This window comes from Nicotiana sylvestris, chromosome 7, assembly GCF_000393655.2.
Source record: "Nicotiana sylvestris chromosome 7, ASM39365v2, whole genome shotgun sequence".
Classification (NCBI taxonomy): Eukaryota; Viridiplantae; Streptophyta; class Magnoliopsida; order Solanales; family Solanaceae; genus Nicotiana; species Nicotiana sylvestris.
Genome location: NC_091063.1, coordinates 119,986,542 through 120,009,721, shown reverse-complemented (window position 1 = coordinate 120,009,721; position 23,180 = coordinate 119,986,542). Strand labels below are relative to the sequence as shown.

At 36.8% G+C, this 23,180-nt stretch overlaps 1 protein-coding gene across 1 annotated transcript; it reads right to left on the bottom strand.

The window, feature by feature from the left end:
* Nucleotides 1-929: 929 nt before the first annotated feature.
* On the bottom strand, nt 930-16,887 carry LOC104249898 (sodium-dependent phosphate transport protein 1, chloroplastic-like). Its single transcript, XM_070150961.1, has 10 exons — nt 16,352-16,887; nt 16,170-16,277; nt 15,757-15,912; nt 15,375-15,590; nt 14,869-15,078; nt 6,297-6,434; nt 5,598-5,699; nt 5,121-5,186; nt 2,133-2,217; nt 930-1,434 (listed from the first exon to the last, which is right to left on the bottom strand). The coding sequence occupies exons 1-10, from the start codon at nt 16,748-16,750 to the stop codon at nt 1,337-1,339; spliced, it is 1,578 nt and encodes a 525-aa protein (XP_070007062.1). The 5' UTR covers nt 16,751-16,887; the 3' UTR covers nt 930-1,336.
* Between the last annotated feature and the right edge of the window lie 6,293 nt (nt 16,888-23,180).

Here is a 23,180-nt window from a genome sequence, read left to right as displayed (position 1 = left end):
ATCGTTTATATCGTGTCAACCTTTGTGCTTTGCCATAAATATGAGTTATTATTTTACTTTGTGGCTATTTTTAGGTTCCAATGACACCTATGAGAATAGTGCAAAAACAAAATTATCACTACGAGAATTGAGAAAATGTTAGTCTTTTTTCATGTAGTGTTTCTTAATTAATATCTGACGATTATCTATAATTATTTAGAAGGTTTAAATGTTACAGTTATTTACATATAATTCAAATAACTCAGATATTTAACATGGTTAATGTCAAATATGAAAATGGAGTAAAAAAATTCACTAGCTAACTGAGTTTTGAATTAAGAATAATATTTTCAATTACATTATTATAAAAATAATTATTATTGAAAAATAATATTTTAGAAACTGAAATTTTAAGAAAGAAATATATTTTAAGAGATATCAACACACCAAATAAGTTTCTTCATTACCAAAAAAAACACCAAATAAGAGTTCAAGTAGTAGTAAAAGAGTTAAGTCTTATCCAAAGAGTCATTCATTGTCTCAACATTTGATTGTTTGCCATAAATATGAGTTATTATTTTGCTTCCTGATTATTTTTAGGATCCAATGACACCGGCAAGAATGATATCAAAAAAGAAAAATATAAGGAATATATTGTTAATTTTTTTCATATAGTTAATATCCCATGATTATCTATATTTACTAAGAAAGTGCAAATTTTAAGATTATTTACATATAATCCAAATAACTTAAATATTTGACATAATTAGCGTCTACGCATCCACGCGGGTACTAATACTAGTTTGTAGTATATATAAGCCTAAGATCCTTTGTGAGTTCCCAGTTAATTGGAGAGAAGTATGGAAAGAAAAGAGTCAGTTCTCTATTGGTCCTAAAGGAATTTATTACTGTAAAATATTTGTAATAGAATTACTGTCTACCACGCAACAAGCCAAAAATTGGTTAGTGGAATTAAATACGTCGGTTCATAATTCTTACAAGAAAACATAGAAACTGTTTTTAGGTATATACTATTGCAGAATTTGATTAGTAACTTAAAACAGATTTACAAGCTATGTCACTGATGTATTCTTCTTCATGTGGTTGTTGCATGAGGTGAAATATAGTCTGGTATAGTCGTGGAAATCTTGGAATCTCCTGGTTTAATCAACCCAGTGTCAAAATTTGTTCCCCATTCTCGTCTTCTGGCACTGCCAAAAGTATTCCCACCTATTCTCAACTAAATCGGTCTAAAACTCTTTTCAACTCGAATAGTCACGCCTTCGTGATTGCAGCTAACGTCCAGCATAACTCGAAGGGCTTAAGTTGCTGCCTCCATGGAAATCAGTTAAAAGTTTCAGTCAATAATCTTCTCACCAGTCGAAAAGGCATTCCAAACTACAGTTCCAACCAAGTAAAGCCCAACTGAAACCTTAAAGACATCATCCCAAGAACCTGAGGAGCCAGACAACATAAAATAAATTTATTAAATGCACACATGCTTTTGAAGGGCGAAATGTCATTATTAGGTTTCAAAGACTCTAAACACTGTTCTAGCATGACAGCAGATGAAGTGCAGTTGAAGTGCCCTACTGAACAAACTTGACACTACAACACGATTAAGATCATTCTGTAGCTTCTGAAAGAGCTAATGCTTTGGGTAAACTATGTTTCTAAGATGGTAGTCTTGATCAGCTGAAAGCAACTCTACTCATTAATAACAAGAACACGTGAAACTCAAATAATCACCAAGCATATCACCTAAATAACTGATTGTTGAACGTACAATTTACAGATAATCACTGGCCGCATAATTTAAAGATAGTCACTCTTAAAGAATTAATATATGTTATATAGTTCCAAAAGTGATTCTATCGTGTAAACCATAAGCATTTATTATTTAAAGCGTTGATTTAGTAAAAAGAAATTTTTGAAATCAGGTGAAATTAAAACCAGAAAGCCCATAATCTGTTTACCCCCACATAGTTAGTGATATCTTAGAAGTTCTTGGTAGTACGGTGGACAGAAAGGTCAAACTATCATAGGTCGTTCCCACTGGCACTACAGCCATAAATAAAGAATATCGGCCATCAATTTTGAAGCACAGGCAGCCGAATATTATCCGAGACTAAAATGTGAAGGATGAAGGATACCATGTTGCAAGATGTAACCAGTTGCTGCTGTGCCAAAAACACCAGCCAGCACCCCAGCAGTATTGGATAGTCCAAGTAGTACTCCCTGCAAACATATCATACATTACTCATGTTACCCACAGTATGATATACTATTTATACTAGTGTGCAGCAATAACACATCATAAAGAATCCCTTCTTCAGAACATAAGGTAAGTCAAATGGTTACTCCGAGATAGTGGTGGCAAATGGGCGGGTCAAAAATGGGTTGGGTCTCAACCCGCCCATATTTCATACGGGTGAAAAACGGGTTGGGTGTCAAATGGACGGGTTGAATATGGGTTAACCCATATTATATAAGAGTAATATTTTTTCAAGTGCAATTTATAATTTTTTTTTGACATAATCTCAACTAGAATAATATATACTCTTCTTCATTAAAATTTATTCAAATTTGACTATCATATTGTAAACTTAAGTTACTTTTCTACAAAATATGACCTTTTTTTTAACAAGAAAATGTGCTTAATGCACTACAAGCAATAATCACTAATAATAAATGAAAAGAAAATACTTTTTCTACATCATGAAAAGAAAATACTCATTTTATTAAAATGAAAGAAAATACTTTTTCTACATTATTTTGTTGAAATAAAAGAAAATATTTTTCTACATCATGAAAATAAAGTATTTTTTTGTTGAAATGAAAGAAAATATTTTTTTTACATCATGAAAAGAAAATATTCATTTTGTTGAAATAAAAAAGAAAGTACTCTATCTACAACATGAAAGAATGTACTCTTAATAATATTTCTATTTAGGGTGAGGGTGAGGTGGGGGTGAGGTGGGGGTGAGTGGAAAACTATACAAATTTGCTTCTACTTCTTAAACTATTTTTGGTATTCAATAGGATGCCTGAAGAGTGGAGGCGGAGTACAATGGTCCCGTTGTATAAGAACAAAGGTGATGTCCAGAGCTGCAACAACTATAAGGGCATCAAATTACTAAGTCATACTATGAAAGTTTGGGAGAGAGTGGTAGAGATGAGAGTGCGAAGGACGGTGTCTATTTCAAACAACCAGTTCGGGTTCATGCCGGAGCGATCTACCACAGAAGCTATCCACCTTATTAGGAGGATGGTGGAACAGTACAGGGATAGGAAGAAGGATCTCCACATGGTGTTTATTGATCTGGAGAAAGCGTACGATAGGGTTCCTAGGGAGGTCTTATGGAGCTGCTTAGAGGATAAAGGGGTCCCGGTTGACTATATTAGGGTGATTAAAGACATGTATGCTGGAGCTAAGACTCGGGTTAGGACAGTAGGAGGCGACTCTGAACACTTTCCAGTTATTACGGGGTTGCACCAAGGGTCTGCGCTCAGCCCATTCCTATTTGCCCTGGTGATGGATGCACTGACTCATCATATTCAAGGGGAGGTGCCATGGTGCATGCTATTTGCTGATGACATTATTCTAATTGACGAGACACGAGGCGGCGTCAACGAGAGGCTAGAGATTTGGAGACATGCTCTTGAGTCTAAAGGTTTCAAGTTGAGCAGGACGAAGACGGAATACCTCGAGTGCAAATTTGGAGTTGAGCCGACGGAAGCGGGAGTTGAAGTGAGGCTTGACTCTCAAGTCATTCCCAAGAGGGGTAGTTTCAAGTACCTTGGATCGGTTATTCAGGGGATCGGGGAGATTGACGAGGATGTCACACACCGTATAGGGGTGGGGTGGATGAAGTGGAGGTTAGCGTCGGGAGTCTTGTGTGACAAGAAAGTGCCACCGTTACTAAAAGGTAAGTTTTATAGAGCAGTGGTTAGGCCTGCCATGTTATATGGAACTGAATGTTGGCCGGTAAAGAACTCACACATCCAGAAGATGAAAGTAGCAGAGATGAGGATGTTGAGGTGGATGTGCGGGCATACAAGGATGGATAAGATTAGGAATGAAGATATTCGAGAGAAGGTGGGCGTGGCCCCCATGGAGGACAAGATGCGGGAAGTAAGACTCAGATGGTTCGGGCACATTCAGAGGAGGAGCACTGATGCACCGGTGAGGAGGTGTGAGCGACTGGCTGTAGTGGGCACGCGGAGAGGTAGAGGGCGACCTAAGAAGTATTGGGGAGAGGTGATCAGACAGGACATGGCGCGACTTAGGATTACTGAGGACATGGCCCTTGACAGGGAATTATGGAGGTCGAGCATTAAGGTTGTAGGTTAGGGAAAGTTGTGAATATTTCTACAGCACAATAGAGTGAGACTAGCCAGTTAGGAGTTAGACTAAGAATGTCATTGGTCGTCTATTGATGCAGGGCTTTACCTGCTAGTTTTACTATACCAGCCATCTATTTCGTATTTCGTATTCTGTATTTCATATCTCTTATATTGCTGTTATTTTATTATGCATTTTTATGGTACTAATATATCGGCTCCTGTTGCTTTTTTGAGCCGAGGGTCTCCTGGAAACAGCCTCTCTACCCTTTGGGGTAGGGGTAAGGTCTGCGTACATATTACCCTTCCCAGACCCCACTTGTGGGATTATACTGGGTCGTTGTCGTGTCGTCTTGTCGTCAAGCATGCATCTAGAAAGAACAAGAACGCTAAACAATAGTAAACAATACTTACATAGTTAGAAGGAAAAAAAATACACACACAGTCAGCTATAGTGAGAAGAAACTTATGAAGGAAGAAGAGTTGGAATACCTTTATAGCATTTTCAGTTTAAAAATATCATGTATTTTGAGTGAGCAAAAATTGGAAGATAACCTACTAGGCTAACCGATATTTTACCCACATTTTACCCATGAATACCCATATTTCTACGGGTTGAACCCTAAATTTTACCCAACTTAAATATTACTCATTCAACCCACTAAAATATGAGCGGATTGGGCGGGTTGACAAAATATGGGCTCATTTTGCCAGCACTACTCCCGGATATTGTTTAAAGCTCATTGGACATTAAGAAAGACCAACAAGAAGGAGAAAGATGAAAAGGTAATACTCACAGAATACCGTGGAGCTATATCCTGATGGTTTGAATACAAACCAGATTGTGAAAACGCATCACTTCCCTGTTTCAAGAATGAAAAAGATGTCAAGGGTGGCAGCATTTAAGCTGAAGCAAGAAGAGATTACATGCCATCAACTACAACTAATATTGACGGAGATCTAAACAACGCAATATTATTAATTCAACTTTTTCAATATGTCCTCCTTGTTAGCACTACTCTATCCATTCACATGAAACAGAACATTCCACAGTGTTAACTCATAAGCAGGCTGACAGATGGTATTTCCTAAAGACTAGATGGAGAAGAGGGGATCGATGGCATCATTTCACATGTCGTACTAATTATATATCACCAGTTTTCTTCCCTTTTTTTAAAAAAAATCAAGTACATCACCAGTTTTCACTTTTCACAGTTGAAGAATATCAAACGGTTGCTGGAATCATTATAGTTGTTTAATATAAGAAGACAAACCTGACTGCATGACATACATAGAACTGCCATTGCAGGAGAGTCAACATGGCTCAACTGGGTTAAAAAGAAAGCAGGTCCAAGAAATCCTATTGTTTGCATAATCTGCAACAATGATCAAACAAATTCAAAAAAGCTGGTCTTAACATTTTAGATAGGTGAATTTCTTTATTTATACAGCCACTGCTATTTCAAAAACTGGTAAGGAGATAATACATTGACTTTAGCATAGGATGGCCTTATACTAAATATGGCAGCATTTTAAGACTAGGAAGCCATGCAAATAAAACCAAATTATTGGAGTCAAAATTTTCTTCTCTATCTGAGGGCAGCCACGTAAAGTTGAACAGGCAGACAATAATGTGTCCCGACTCTAAATAAGAATAATTGTGCTCAGAGGTATCTTTAGAAAACAAATAAAATATTGTATTGAGCATCTCAAGATCTAACACTGAAGTGCAATAACATCAACCAACAATGGTTATGGTGGAGTAGTAAATACTCCTTCATCCTTAACCAGAGGTCTCGAGTCGAGCCCTAGGTATAATGTTGCCTTTGTTAGAGCACTTAGCCCCCTAGTGGGACTTCCAGGCATGAATCCGAATTTAGTCGGACCACAATACGGGTACCGGATACCAGGTGGATAACCAGAATAAAAAATAAAAGAAGAAGTGCAATGACATCGATAAAGGTGTCTAGTACCTTTCTGACTACAGTCACTGATACGCCTTTCCTCACCAGGGAATCTGCAATCCACCCACCAACATTTGCAGAGATTGCCATTGTGAGCCATGGCAAGACAGCAAAAAGTCCTGATTCTGTGAGATTAAACTTTAATACCTGCAGTAGAAATGCTTAAACAAGTTTAATAACAGTAAAAGACAATAAAATTATGACCATCTCTAAGTAATAACAATAATTTAATAGTAGAAATCATTAAATGTGGGATGCGACTAAGCATCACGGTTAATGATTTAGAGCCTGTTTGGCCAAGCTTCCGGGAGGCTAGAAGTACTTTTTTGTCAGAAAAAGTACTTTTTCGAAAATTTGATGTGTTTGGCCAAGATAGAGAAGTGCTTTTGAGTAGCACAAGAAGTAGTTTTTCTGTTTTTGGGAAGAAGCTACAAATTCTAGCTTCTTTTAAGAAGCAGAAGCAGAAAATTAATTATTTTAAGACAAAAGTATCTTTACTATAAATTTATATTTTTCAAGTTATCCTTCATTAATTTAGCTTTTTTCTTTTCCTTTTTTGTTTCATTCCCTTTTTATTTATTTTATTTCCATCGTATTTTTATTTTCCTTTTCTTATTTTTCTTTGAAATAGTCTCTCCACTATAAATAGATCTCTTCTTTTATATTGGATTAATTAATTATATTTTTAATTTATACTGAATGATTATATTTAGAGATATTTAAATTATTATATACCTAATATTATTGCTTTGGATAACTGTATTTTATATTGCTTAAAATCTTTAATATATATTTTTACTTTATGTTTTATATTCTAATTAAATAAAAAAAATTATAATAAATATGTAAATTAATTTTTCTCTTTTAAATAATATACTAATTGTAAACTCAACATTTACTTTCATTTTTTGTAATTTGGCATTCAAAAGTACTTTTTGAAAAAATATCCAGGCGCAATATTCTTATCAAATATTGAAAAAAGTACTTCTCAAATAAATTGGCCAAATACAAACTGTAACTCTGAAAAAATACTTTTTTGGAAAGCAATTTTGAGAGCAAAAGGACTTTTCAAAATAAGTAGTTTCTAGCAGCTTGGCCAAACGGGCTCTTAGTGATGGACAAGACACTGATCCTAATCCTATTCAAGATATTGACAGTGACCCCTAAGAAGGATGAAGTCATGTGAATTTCCTACCCTCACACTTTGCTCTCTCAAACTCTAAACAACCATCCTTCTTTGCTTTTTATCCTTCTGTTTACAATCTTACAATCATTGGACTTCTTTCTCGCACTGCATAAGTAAACTAATTGAATCCCCTTCCCCCCCCCCTCCCCCCACACACACAAAAAGAAAAGAAAGACTACATATCTCCATATCCAACACTGATAACTTACCTTTCAACATGCACTACAAGTTCAAGGACACATTCACCTCTAAAGTTTACATTATTTTCCAATACCTAGTGCAGAACTAAGTTGCTCGGACTCGGGTGCGGGTATCCTATACGGGAACGGATCCGAGTATCGGATTCGACAAAATCTAAATTTTAAGATTGGGGGTGCGGATCCGGATATGGATACGGGTGCGGAGATTCGGCTAATAAAAAATAGAGCTATAAAAATATTGTAAATTTTGAGAGATATTCTATGAAAAACTTACATGAATATTGTAGAATTCAATTTTTCATTCTCCAAGATGGACATTATTCTTTCATTCTCCTAAATCTGTTTTATTTTTGATTTTGAGAAATCAAAATCTCAATTTTTCTCCCAAATTTGTCGATGGACTCCGGTCAAAGTGTCCGAAGTCGGTTGACCATATCCGGGATGTATCCCGCTCCCGTCCCCGTCTCGTATCCGGACGAGGACGACACCAAAATCGAAGAGTCCGTGCAACTTAGGTGCAGAATATTATTACAAAAAAGCCAAATACATAACAAACCCTTAAACTTGTCACAAATATTTATTTAGACACTTCAACTGAGCCTATTACCTATTGAGCACTTAAAATAATGTAAAAGTGTCTATAACACGAAAAATTCAATCCCAGCAAAGAAATAAGTGTGTGAAGCTCAATCACGCTTACGTGGCAAGGTAACCAATGAAAGATAGCCATGTCAATAAAAAAGATGCACATTATCTCTTTAGACCGAGCCAACACCTACCCCTCCTCTTCTCCCTCCACAACCACCTCTACCCACCACCTCTGGCCTCTGCCTCCCCTACCTGCTTCCTTCTCAACCACCACAAGCACCACCAAATCACAACCGGTGAACAAAGCATTTCGCATTCACGTAGGGTGCGAGGAAGGGCCGCACACCAAGGGATGTAGTGTAAGCAGCCTACCATGATGCAAGCATCAATGGCTAATTCCACGGTTAGAACTCATGACCTACAGGTCACACGAAGCTATACGGTTGCAACCACCACATGAAAATCAAATCTTTCCTTTTGAAACTTATAGTGAAAAGTTTTAAAAAATACAGCACACTATAATCACACTTCTAAGAAAACTAAACTCAAACACCAAATTGGGTCATCATGCCGCTGATGGCTTTCATGATTATCAAATTCATATTAACCCACAAATTCGTTAGATCACTTCCCTCGTCATTTAGCCTCGACATGTCATATCCTCTTCAGTTCTAGGTGCCCCCACTCCCTATTGCACCCTTGGACTAACGCCATCGCACCCCAACACCCACCTCTGTTTTCTCGGCCAACTAGTAAATATTAAAATAACATTTAAAGTAAAGCTTAAAATAAAATCAGTTACTATAGTAACGAACAAGTCTATCATCATTAAAGCTAAAGCTTTGACCGGAAAACATGACCCCCAGTCTCTGTCGCCGGAAGATACAGAGGACCCACGAAGGGGTTGGACAACCTTAGATGCTAGTGTTTAGTAAAAATCTTATCTTTAAAAATTTTGAGGTTTTATCTTTGAAGAGAATCTGTAGGAATCCAGCATTGAGAAATTAAGAGGAAGATGAAGGAGAAAGTCAAAGGAAAAAAATATTTGAAAAAAGAAACATTTCAGTTATTCACGGCTTCACGCGCTTGACTCTAGGTGAGATTCACTAATTGTGCCATGTAGGAGTGAGGTGTTCGGTAGACTTTGATAGTAATTTGAGTGTTCAACAGGTAATTGTCTCAGTTGAGGTGTCTAAATGAAATTTCGTGACAAGTTTAACGGGTTCTCTATGTATTTGGACTTACAAAAATCTACCATAAATGGTAGAGTGTATCTTTACAGCCTAAACTGTCCAACCTTACTCTTGAAGATAGATGTGGAACCTTTGATCTGTTGAAGTTTGGCAAAATGCCAAAGTCCCACATCGGTTGGGAGAAGAGTTGGGGGGATTTTTCCCCCTATAAAAGAAGGCCTAATGTTTAGGATTTAAACACACCTCTCATTTGCATTCTCATCTGTTTAAGGCATTTGTATTTTCTCTCTTTAGTATTATTTCACTTGTATTTTTGGAGTGGAATAAAATATTGGTTGTGTCCGAGGAGTAGGCAAAATTAGCCGAACCTCGTAAATTCTAGTGTTCCTTTTATTGTTGCTTTATTGTCTTATTTATTATTTGGTGGCTGTCATAATTTTTGGTATAGTAGTTGTGACTTATTCACACTATATACATTTGGCTTCCGCAACAATTGGTATCAGAGCCAAGATACTGTCTAAGTATGCTCTGTGGTTGCAGCATAGTCTGATCTTCCACATCAGAAAAGATTTATCTTGGTAACTGAGTCAAGGTTCTGTCTGAGTATGCTCTGTGGTTGCAGCTTAGTCTGATCTTCTACATCAGAAAGGAAATAATCTTGATTTGTGTCGTCAGCTATTAAATAATATTTGTGTCAAATATGGGAGACAATAAACAAGAAGAATCTACATCAAGTGTCAACAATACGTCATCATTGGCATCTTCGCTTATGACAAGAATTGTGTCAAATGCGAAATTTGCGGTAGAAATTTTTGACGGGTCCGGGCATTTTGGGATGTGGCAAGGCGAGGTTCTAGATGTCCTTTTTCAACAAGGGCTAGATCTTGCCATTGAAGAAAAGAGACCAGATGTTATTGGAGAAGAAGATTGGAAAATTATCAACCGTGTTGTTTGCGGTACCATTCGATCCTACCTTGCTAGAGAGCAGAAATATCCATACACAAAGGAAACTTCTGCAAGTAAATTATGGAAAACACTGGAGGATAAATTTTTGAAGAAAAATAGTCAAAATAAATTGTACATGAAGAAGAGACTGTTTCACTTCACCTATGTTCCTGGTACCACGATGAATGAACATATCACCAGTTTCAATAAGTTGGTCACAGATTTGCAAAATATGGATACAACTTATGATGATGGTGACTTGGCCTTGATGTTGTTGGCGTCACTTCCTGATGAGTACGAGCACCTTGAAACTACTCTACTCCATGGAAATGACGAAGTTTCTCTCAGAGAAGTTTGTTCGGCTTTGTACAGCTATGAACAAAGAAAGCGAGAAAAACAGAAGGGCGGAGAAGGAGAAGCACTATTTGTGAGGGGTCGTCCTCAAAATCAAACGAGGACAAAGAAGGGAAGATCCAAGTCAAGATCCAGACCCAGCAAAGATGAATGTGCCTTTTGTCGAGAAAAAGGGCACTGGAAGAAAGACTGTCCGAAGTTGAAGAATAAGGCCAAACATAACAATGGAAAGGCCATTATGGATTCAAATGTAGCTGATTGTGATGATTCAGACTTCTCATTAGTTACAACAGAGTCATCAACATCATCAGACATATGGTTGATGGACTCGGCTTGTAGCTATCATATGTGTCCCAACAGGGACTGGTTTGTGGAATTTCAAGAAGGAGAATATGGAGTCATCCACACAGCGGATAACAGCCCTCTTACCTCATATGGCATTGGTTCAATACGATTAAGGAACCATGATGGAATGATCAGAACATTAACAGATGTTCGATTTGTACCGGATTTGAAGAAGAATCTCATCTCTGTAGGAGCCCTAGAATCAAAAGGGTTCAAAATCATTGCAGAAAATGGAGTGATGAGAGTATGCTCCGGTGCACTAGTGGTAATGAAGGCTAATCGGAAGAATAATAATATGTACCGCTATCGTGGCAGTACAGTTATTGGGACAGCGACAGTGACATCCAGTGACGACAAAGAGGCAGAAGCAACCAAGCTATGGCACATGCGCTTGGGACATGCTGGAGGAAAATCCTTGAAAACTCTATCAGATCAAGGATTGTTAAAAGGAGTAAAGGCTTGCAACTTGGAGTTTTGTGAGCATTGTGTCAAAGGGAAACAGACAAGGGTTAAATTTGGTACAGCGATCCATAATACTAAAGGCATTTTGGATTATGTACACTCTGATGTTTGGGGTCCTTCCAAAACACCTTCATTGGGTGGGAAGCACTATTTTGTAACCTTTGTTGATGATTTTTCCCGAAGAGTATGGGTGTATACAATGAAGAGCAAAGATGAAGTGTTGGGAATTTTTCTCAAATGGAAGACGATGGTGGAGAATCAAACAGGCAAGAGGATCAAGTGTATTCGCACAGACAATGGAGGTGAATACAAAAATGATCATTTCAATAAGGTCTGTGAAAATGATGGCATCGTCCGACACTTCACTGTTAGACATACACCACAACAGAATGGAGTGGCAGAACGTATGAACCGGACCTTGCTGGAGAAGGTACGGTGTATGTTGTCCAATGCTGGCTTGGGCAAAGAATTTTGGGCTGAGGCAATTACATATGCATGCCACCTCATTAATCGTCTACCATCTGCTGCTATTGATGGCAAGACACCATTTGAAAAATGGTATGGAAAGCCTGCTGTAGATTATGACTCTTTGCACGTGTTTGGCTCAACTGCATATTATCATGTGACAGAGTCAAAATTGGATCCAAGGGCAAAGAAGGCTATTTTTATGGGAATTACTTCTGGAGTCAAAGGATATCGCTTATGGTGTCCTATGACAAAGAAAGTAATATTCAGCAGGGATGTTACCTTTGATGAATCTGCTATGGTAAATAAGGTAACAGAAGATACCAAACAAAATGAAGGTGCTTCTAAGCAGGTGGAGTTTGAGGGAAAATTTATTTTTCCTACACAAGAAGCAGAGGAGGAAACAAATGAAGATTACCCTCTGGAAGGAGAGCCAGTAGAGGAGATTCCAACTCAGGAACCTCAACAACAACTTGAATCAATAGCAACCAGCAGGCCAAAAAGAACAATAACGAAACCTGTTCGTCTCATAGAGACGGTTGCTTGTGCAACCTCAATTGTAGCTGATGATGTTCCTACCACTTATAAAGATGCTGTCCAAAGTTCAGAAGAAGATAAGTGGAGGATTGCCATGAATGATGAAATACAGTCCCTTCATCAGAATCATACATGGAGATTGGCCAATCTCCCGAAGGGAAAGAAAGCAATTGGGTGCAAATGGGTATTTGCAAAGAAAGAAGGATTTCCTAACCAAGTAGATGTTCGCTACAAAGCAAGATTGGTGGCCAAAGGATATGCTCAAAAGGAGGGAATTGATTACAATGAAGTGTTTTCTCCAGTTGTAAAACATTCCTCCATTAGAATTATGTTGGCTTTGGTAGCACAATTGGATTTGGAACTAGTTCAGATGGATGTAAAAACTGCGTTTTTACATGGAAACTTGGAGGAGGAAATCTACATGACTCAGCCAGAAGGATTCAAAGTTGCTGGAAAAGAAAATATGGTGTGCAAACTTGAAAAATCGTTGTACGGATTGAAACAATCTTCTAGACAATGGTACAAGCGATTTGACGAGTTTATGTTGCGGCAAGGGTACAAGAGAAGCAAATACGATCATTGTGTGTATTTGCACAAGCTTAAAGATGGTTCCTTTGTATATCTTCTCCTATATGTTGATGATATGTTGATAGCTTCCAAGAATTCGGAAGAAATTGATAAGTTGAAGATTCAACTGAAGAAGGAGTTCGAGATGAAGGATCTGGGTGAGGCAAAGAAAATTCTTGGCATGGAGATAATAAAAGATAGACGTTCAAAGAAACTTTGTTTATCTCAGAAAGAATATTTGCAGAGAGTACTACAACGTTTTGGCATAGATGACAAGACTAAGCCAATTAGTACTCCACTTGCTCCCCATTTTAAGCTGAGTACTACTATGTCGCCAAAGGATGAAGCTGAACGAGAGTATATGTCAAAGGTACCATACGCAAATGCTGTTGGTAGCTTGATGTATGCAATGGTCTGTATGAGACCTGACATTTCACAAGCTGTTGGAGTTATTAGCAGATATATGCATAATCTAGGAAAGGAGCATTGGCAAGCTGTGAAGTGGATTCTACGGTATATTCATAATACTGTAGATGTTGGGTTAGTTTTTGAGCAGGAAGACAATCAGTCTGTAGTTGGATATTGTGATTCAGATTTTGCGGGTGATCTGGACAAACGAAGATCAACTACTGGTTATGTGTTTACATTTGCAAAGACACCAGTTAGTTGGAAGTCTACTTTGCAGTCAACAGTTGCTTTGTCTACAACAGAGGCAGAGTATATGGCTATTACAGAGGCTGTGAAGGAGGCAATTTGGCTTCAAGGATTGCTAAAGGAGCTTGGTGTTGAACAAAAAGGTATCACAATTTTTTGTGATAGTCAAAGTGCTATTCAATTAGCGAAGAACCAAGTTTATCATGCAAGGACGAAGCACATTGATGTTCGGTATCATTTTGTACGAGAAATCATAGAAGAAGGTGGAGTCACGATGAAGAAAATTCATACTACAGAGAATCCTGCTGATATGCTGACAAAAGTGGTGACTACGATCAAGTTTCAACATTGTTTGGATTTGATCAACATTGTTGAACACTGAAGATTGAAGATGAAGACACAACCAAAATTTGTTATTGAGAGAGAATTAAAGATGTGGAATTTTGTCAAGGTGGAGATTTGTTGAAGTTTGGCAAAATGCCAAAGTCCCACATCGGTGGGCTCTTGAATTTTGGGGGGATTTTCCCCCTATAAAAGAAGGCCTAATGTTTAGGATTTAAACACACCTCTCATTTGCCTTCTCATCTGTTTAAGGCATTTGTATCTTCTCTCTTTAGTATTATTTCACTTGTATTTTTGGAGTGGAATAAAATATTGGTTGTGTCCGAGTAGTAGGCAAAATTAGCCGAACCTCGTAAATTCTAGTGTTCCTTTTATTGTTGCTTTATTGTCTTATTTATTATTTGGTGGCTGTCATAATTTTTGGTATAGTAGTTGTGACTTATTCACACTATATACATTTGGCTTCCGCAACATGATCTTGGTCAATTGTCATGTGTTCATGAACCAAATTAATGCACTGGGACCTAATATCATATAATAGTAAAAAAGATGTCAAATGTTTATCTCCACAAAATCTTTGGTCTAGCAACTTTCTCGTGAAGAAGTTTTTCATAAGTTTATATCTTATTTAAGAATTAGAAAAGTTCATGTTTACACCAAAATTACATATTTTTTAGCAATTATTGTAAGTCATAATTATGTAGAAAGCAAATGAGGCAACATTACGAAAGTGAAAGTACTACCTGGTGATAATACGTTGGCATCCAGGTAAGAAGAATAAACGTCCCCCAGTTGTGACAGAAGTGAGAAACTATCAAGGCCCATACAGGTGGTTTTGACAGAATCAATTTCCAAGGGATTGATTTAACAGGTTCCTTGGAAACACTGCTACTAAGAATAAGCTTCTTTTCTTCAGGCCGCAGCTCAGGATCATCAAGGGGTGAACTGTATGCCTACATGAAAATTATCTGACATGGATAAGCAGTACTACTTATAGCCTACTAGGAAATTCCGAGTTTATGAATAGTAAGATTTTGCACGATGTGGTTTGTTGGCTGAGTATGTCTAGGATCAAACACAATGGTTTCTTTACAAATGAAGTTAAAGCATTCAATATACGCAACTACAGAGCTTTTGACAAATATATAGCACAACCTGAAACCATCTAGATGATCCTCATTGTTTGATAAACAGTCATCTTAATAAATGTTTCTTTCACAATCAAAAGAATATACAGATTAATATGTACCTTATTGAGCCACACTGCAAACCATACAGTGCCTAAAGAACCAAAAGAAAAGAAGACAGAAGGCCACCCAAAGTTGTGTATCAGCAATGGTGAAAATGCTAGTCCAGTCACAGATCCAAGATACATTCCACTGTAGACGAGTGCCAGAGATCTACTTCTTTCTGATACAGGAACCCATTTAGAGAGAATGTTATTCATTGCCGGCATTGCAACACCCTGGAAGCGATAAAGTCAAATCAGCTAATCAAGAAACAAGGAATTGAGTTATAATGCCAGATTATTCCAAACGAAAAGACCTCATTTGAACTGAAAATTAAATCAGCTTAGATCTCCCTTCAATGAGTTAAAATGAAAATAAGAATGAAAAATGAACAGAACCAACCTCACCGATTCCCATGAAAGCTCGAACAACAAATAAGAAGGGTAATCCAAGCTTTGCAGCAATGGGCGTGAGAACTGTAGCAACAGACCACCACACTACTCCAAATCCTAAGACAGCTTTCCCCCCAACAGTGTCTGCCCATATACCTCCTGCTATCTGGGCTTAATACCACATTTATTAAAAAATGAAATACAGAGGGGCCTCAAGTCTATTAAGTATAAAGGATCCACATTATGAGTTGCAAGACAATGGGAAATAAGAGAGCTAATTAGACAAAAATACTAAGGCAAGAACAAAAAAATGACACTTTCTCTCTTTAAAATTCAGAAGCTTATTTTGATAAATCAGAATAAATAAATAAAACTACTAGCTAGATACACTAATAAAGAGCAGAGTGAAGGTGGATATCCTACCTGAGTGAGAAGATAACCCCAGAAAAATGAAGACTGTATTAAACCAACAGTGGTAGGACCCCAGTGGTATTCGGATGCCATTGGAAGTATGGCGATACTCATGTTTACCTGCACAGCACAATCTGATTAAAGTTTCCAACTGAAAACCCACTAAAACGGAAAGGAAGAAATTAATCGCTTACTCTATCCATATTGCAAAGAAGAAAAGCGGAGAAACAAAGAAGCACAATAACCCATCGCTTTGGGAACTCTTCCCACCAAGCTGGACCGTCTAAGCTATCTCCATCTTCTTTCTTTCTCAGTAAAGCTTCGGAGATGGGATCCTCGAACTTCAACGATTCTGACGACTCAGTAATTTTGAAGGGCTTTGACTTGACATCAGCCCCCACCTTCCAACTATCATTATTCCTCCGAACCAACCCTCTGCTCCCAAACTGAAACAATCGAAATGCGCCCCTGCATTCGATCCCAGTAGTGTAGTAAAGAGAAGTAAAACTGAAATTTCTTCCACGGATGTTGGAATTGCATTTTTTGGGAGGAGAGCAACTGTAGTGGGAGAGGAGAAATGCTTTCGCAGTCATAGCAGCGGAGAAGTAAAGCTCCGCCTGAGTGCGTGTGTGCGGACAAACGGGAACTTCTACTGCTGATTTTTCTATTGCTGCTGATACGTATAGTAGAAAAGGAAATTTGAAAGGCCAAATTTTTAACACAGTTGGAAATGTGGTGGTGCTACTACTAAATTGTTGAACTTTCCACCAAAATTATTGTACGGGATATTTATAGGCACTGGTTCTGTTTCTTACACGTGTCATAAGATAGTATTCCTTAGGATAATGAGTTGCATTACAATTTTATCGTTCTACGTCGTTGGTTCCTTTTGGAAAATGACACTTTATAACCACTTTTAAAATAGTAGCAAAATATATGTATATATTTTTTAGTATATATATATACTTATATATGTTATATACAAAAAATATATAAATTTTATATATTTTTATAACTAGCGAATGTGAATAATTTCGATCACCGATTAAAAGTGATCTTTGTCCGGTGTCTTTTGTTTTTTTTTTGGTCGGAAAGATAATTTATATCATATAAGCTTAAACAGGTACATCGCACATGTTAAGTAGATGCATAAGAGGCATCATTTGTATAAAGCTACCATGTCTATTCCTAGAATTAAAAGTAGACAGCATACTACTATTAGTAGATGACACACTCCTAGATAAGGTGCTACTATTATACAAAATAGTTGAACCAGAGAGTGATTGTGTTGAAGCCCTAGAGTCATTCCTAACTAGTCTTCGTTGTAACGTGCCATGTTGATCTTGTTGGTAAGAAGGCATAGCAAAAGGTGGTGGTCTTCCAAAAAGTATGCATTGCTCCTTAGAATGCATGGCTCCATATGTAGCTAGACTATCAGCAACACAATTTTGCTCTTTGTAGATGTTTTGTAGTGGTGGACTATCCAGCTGTAAGAGTAAGAACCTGTAGTCATTAATAATATTAGTATATTGCATTGTAGGTGAGTTAAACATACCTATTATTGCACGGGCATCAGTCTCAATGATGAGTAGCGTAAGATGTTGCTGTACAACAATTTTGAGTTCCCATGAGGAGTGCAAGAAGTTCTGTTTGAACACTTGTTCATTCTTTTGCAGTTCCTGCAAATCCTATAATCCAGTTTCCTTGTATATTTCTAAACATACCACCAATGCCATATTTGCCCTTATCCGGGGAACAAAATCCATCAATATTCAATTTATAAGTGGCTTGGTTTGGTGGGTGCCGTTTTATATAAAGGGGCGTCAAAGAACGATGTTTCATAGAAGAATTTGTTAAGAAGTAAAACTCAGCAACTGTTTTTATAATAAAAGATATATTGAGAGTGGCTTTTTGGTGTTCAAGTATTTGTTTATTTTTTACTATCCAAAGGTGCCACAGAGCAAACGGAATTAGTGTTGTATAAGGAATATTATGAGAGACGGGTAATGAGGGGGTGTGTATAGGTTGAAATAACTAACTTAGATTAGTATGTTGCGACGTAGGAGAGCTAGTGAAAGTAGTTTGGACTCTTAGGGCAGTCCAAAGCTGTCTAGCATTAGAACAGTCAAAAAATAAATGGAGTATTGTTTCAGGGCTCATGTTGCACTGCTGACATACGGCTGAATTAATGACACCTAGTCGTGCGAGATACGTGGTTGTTGGAAGTCTGTCATGGCAAAGTAACCATAAGAAGAAAGTAATTTTTGGTGGAATGTGGAGTTTCCAAATCCACCTATAGGACTGTGATGTGGGTATGCTAATAGGATGTGTAATTTTTAATAAAGTATTGTATATAGATTTGGTTGTAAAGATACCATTTTCTGTTAGAGCCCAGTAAATTTGATCACACGTTGCAGGTGTGGTAGACATATAAATATTGGTGATTAAAGAAAGTAAATGTGCTGGTAAAGTGAAAGGTAAGGTGTCTAAGTGCCAAGTATTATTATAGTAGTAATTTGAAACTAATTTCCTGTCCTCATTTTGTGGTAGAGGTCCATGTATATAACTACGGAGTGTGTATTATTTTGGATGATCCAGGGATCAGTCCAAAACATAACATGTTGTCCCGTTGTAAGATTCCATTTATATCCTAAATGACAGTAGGACCATCCTTTCATAATATTACGCCAAGTATAGGAACCTTGGACTTTTATTAAATGTTGTGGTCGTAGATTAATATATAATAACACTTGTGCCCACAGTTGATGTGAGTTGTTAAACAATCTCCATGCAAGACTTGCATGTAATGCCTGGTTCTTGATACTCAGGTTTTGTATACCTAAGCCCCCTTGGTGAATAGGTTGTGTAACTATAGACCACTTAATCAAATGGAGTTTTTTCTTTTGTGGTATTGCACCCCAAAGAAAATTTTGTTGATACCGCTTAGGTAAGTAATTATATAAGCAGGGATTTTTATATATTGCATCAGATGATTAGGAAGATGGTTTAAAGTAGATCTAATTAGAGTAGTCCTTCCTGCCTTTGTTAAAAAAGTTGTCTTCCAACCTGCTAGTTTGTTTTTGAAATTATCCAGTAGAAATTGGTAATCCCTTTTTGATGGTTTATTTATAAATAAGGGAAAACCTAAATACCTTCCAAAACTTTTCCCTTCATTCATATGAAATAGTTGAAAAATAGTTTGTAAGATAACTTCGTTTTAAAGTTGAATGGCGACTTAAACATTCATATTTGTATCGAATTGTATTTTCAATCCTATTATTCTATTAGATTTTATTCGCACACTTCAGCTCATTTAAACAAGTAATTTAGATTACCTATGCGGAGCTTTATTCTTCATGTCATATATCAAATTAAATAAAGATTATATCAAAATATACTATTGGGTCGGGTTCAACCACAAAGGATGCTCACTAGCCCATCAACTCATTAGTCCTCTCAAAATCCTAAGTTATTGATAATAAATAGACCATTATGGTATGGAAAAATAAGATTCTTTTGTTTCTAATGGGACACAAAATGATGGCTAGAGTTATTACACAACAATACTCCTCCAATATCAAAGGAACTTTCATCCGCTTTGTAGAGAAAATATGTAATAAAGACCTCCACCAAACTTGAATTGGCTATATGACCTCCTATTTTCTTTCTCAGTTTCTTTTGGTTTGAAAAAGAGTGTGTTAAGATGGTTGTTACCTTTTTAACATTTCCAAAACTTGTAGGTCAACTATTAATCATTGGAAAACATTTATTTCCTTCATTTTTACACCAATTTCTCTTTCTTCTCTCTCTTCTCTCTCTCACTCACCCACTCAACTATGGTGATTTCTGGCAGCCTCTGATAAGAATCAAGCTTCAATTTTGGATTGAATCGTCTGTTTTACCAAACAATCATTGTATATTTACTTAGAACTTGCCAATGTTGGGTAAATCCTAAATTCCTATTTTTTCGTTTCTTACAACTGTGATTTGGGGTTTGTAGAGGGATTTTTACATGTGCATTTACAATTTTGATTTGGTTGTGTATAGTGTACACCCATATCTTATATGGTGTGGGTGGTTATATTTCCTAGTTTGACTATCTTTGGGCTCTGAATTTTAAATTTTCATCGGTCTAGTGACTTAATGTTTATTAATAAACTTGTCGTCGATTGTCATCTGGTCATACATATTTGCTGGAATTAGGGCTTATTTTTCTTACTCCGATCGTAAGTTTCAAATTATAAAATATGGCATTGCATTTGCATGTTGGTAATAAGGGAAACAAATCAAGTGCTAAGAAGCATAAATCTTCGAAAATTAGAGGAACAACGGAGCTTCAAAGCCTGCCACCAGCAAATAAAATACAGTTACTTCTGAAGTTTCCCCTAGTAAAGTAAATGTTAAGCCTTCAAAGACTACTACCAAGAAACAGAATGCAGATACTTCGGAAGCTTCCATTAATAAAGCAAACGCTGAAAATTCTAAGCGTGATAGGAGGAAAAAGAACAAAGAGTCATCAAAGCCTACCAGAAAAAAGAAGATCAAATTCTAGATTAGATGTCGAGGATATACTTGTTAGTACAAAAACCTGTTGCAAGGAGCTTGGCATTATATAGTGTTGATAAGGAAGAGAAAGATCTTTGACTTTTAAAAATCGAGGAAAATAGAACTCAAGGTACAAGTACAATAAAAAAGCAGTTCACATTAATTCAGCACAAAATCAAATGGAAGAATAGGCTTCTGAAAAAGCAATTGTCAAAGAAAAAACAATAATGTAGATGAAGCTTAAGAAGGGGAGGAGTATGAAAATGGTGATGATGCTCCAGGGGAAGAAGAAGATGATGATGATGATGATGATGAAGATAATGAACAACCTTAAGATGGTGAAGATGAGTTGGAAAGTGAAACACATGGAGCAGGTGAAGGTGACCAGGATGTTCTATCAATTCTCATGTTTGTAAAGGTGATTGACACATCTACATATAAATTCAGGATTTTTCTAAGAAAGCACAGATGTTTCCCGTCCAAGATTAGTGTGAGGTTTAGGATCAACCAATTCCATGAGTTTAATATAAGCATCAGAACATTCAAGTTGATGGAAAAGTTTGAGAGTAGTTGTTTTGGACAGTTTGCAAAACTTTCAGAGCATTGGACATAGTTCAATGGACAGTTTGTCCATTCCCTGCTAATTCACCAAATTTATTGTGCGAAGAAGCATGGGTTATGGTTTTTAGTTAGAGACAAGCATGTTCACTTTTGATTGAAGGAGGTTGCTCTAATGACTGAACTAAACGGTGGTGCCAAACCTAATAAAAGAAATCAACGAAGTATTGGAGGATGGCAAAAGATTTTGCGACAAAGTGTGTGTAAGTAGCAGTAAGGGGGTCGAAGCAAATAAACTTTTGATGATGATGAAGTCCAATAGATTTAACACAGAAGAGAGTTTTAAGCTTTCATTAGTGTGGTTTGTCCATTCAATCTTGCTTGCAAGGGATAACATAGCATGTGTCGAAGTGGATTTATATGGCTGACAATTTGGAAGTTTTCATGAAATATCCATGAGGCAAGGAGTGATTTGAGTACTTGAAGAAGGACATGTTGTCGGTTTAAAAATCATATGTGAGAAAGATTAAGAAAATCAAAATCTCTAGTAACATTTCCAAATCGGCTAGTTATATCCTGTACGGCTGCCCATGGGCATTCAGGTAAGTAGTAAAAAACCTTCTCAAAATATCGGGTACGGTTTTTGATGGCTAGAGTTATTACACAACAATACTCCTCCAATATCAATGTAACTTTCATCCGCTTTGTAGAGAAAATATGTAGTAAAGACCTCCACCAAACTTGAATTGGCTATATGACCTCCTATTTTCTTTCTCAGTTTCTTTTGGTTTGAAAAATGGCTAAAAAGTGTGTTAAGATGGTTGAGACCTTTTTAACATTTCCAAAACTTGTAGGTCAGCTATTAATCATTGGAAAACATTTATTTCCTTCATTTTTATGCCAATTTCTCTTTCTTCTCTCACTTCTCTCTCTCACTCACCCACTCAACTATGGTGATTTCCGGCAGCCTCCGATAAGAATCAAACTTTAATTTTAGGTTGAATCGTCTGTTTATACCAAACAATCATTGTATATTTACTTAGTACTTGCCAATGTTAGGTAAACACTAAATTCCTATTTTTTTGTTTCTTACAACTGTGATTTGGGGTTTGTAGAGGGATTCGTACATGCGCATTTACAATTTCGATTTGGTTGTGTATAGTGTACACCCATATCTTATATGGTGTGGGTGGTTATATTTCCTAGTTTGACTATCTTTGGGCTCTGAATTTTAAATTTTCATCAGTCTGGCGACTAAATGTTTATTAATAAACTTGTCGTCGATTATCATCTGGTCATACATGTTTGCTGGAATTAGGGCTTGTTTCTTATTCCGATCGTAAGTTTCAAATTATAAAATATGGCATTGCATTTGCATGTTGGTAACAAGGGAAACAAATCAAGTGCTAAGAAGCATAAATCTTCGAAAATTAGAGGAACTGCGGAGCTTCAAAGCCTGCCACCAGCAAATAAAATACAGTAACTTCTGAAGTTTCCCCTAGTAAAGTAAATGTTAAGACTTCAAAGACTACTACCAAGAAACAGAATGCAGATACTTCGGAAGCTTCCCTTAATAAAGCAAACGCTGAAAATTCTAAGCGTGATAGGAGGAAAAAGAACAAAGAGTCATCAAAGCCTACCAGAAAAAAGAAGATCAAATTCTAGATTAGATGTCGAGGATATACTTGTTAGTGCAAAAACCTGTTGCAAGGAGCTTGGCATTATATAGTGTTGATAAGGAAGAGAAAGATCTTTGACTTTTAAAAATTAAGGAAAATAGAACTCAAGGTGCAAGTACAATAAAAAAGCAGTTCACATTAATTCAGCACAAAATCAAATGGAAGAATAGGCTTCTGAAAAAGCAATTGTCAAAGAAAAAACAATAATGTAGATGAAGCTTTAGGAGGGGAGGAGTATGAA

Excerpts from the sequence above, each read along its gene's own strand:
- LOC104249898 (XM_070150961.1), bottom strand. The coding sequence starts at position 16,750 with ATGACTGCGAAAGCATTTCTCCTCTCCCACTACAGTTGCTCTCCTCCC. Across the intron at positions 15,079-15,374 it reads TTGCAGTGTGGCTCAATAAG|GCATACAGTTCACCCCTTGA; the intron begins GTACATATTAAT and ends ATTTTCATGTAG. Across the intron at positions 2,218-5,120 it reads ATATAGCTCCACGGTATTCT|GGAGTACTACTTGGACTATC; the intron begins GTGAGTATTACC and ends ATATGTTTGCAG.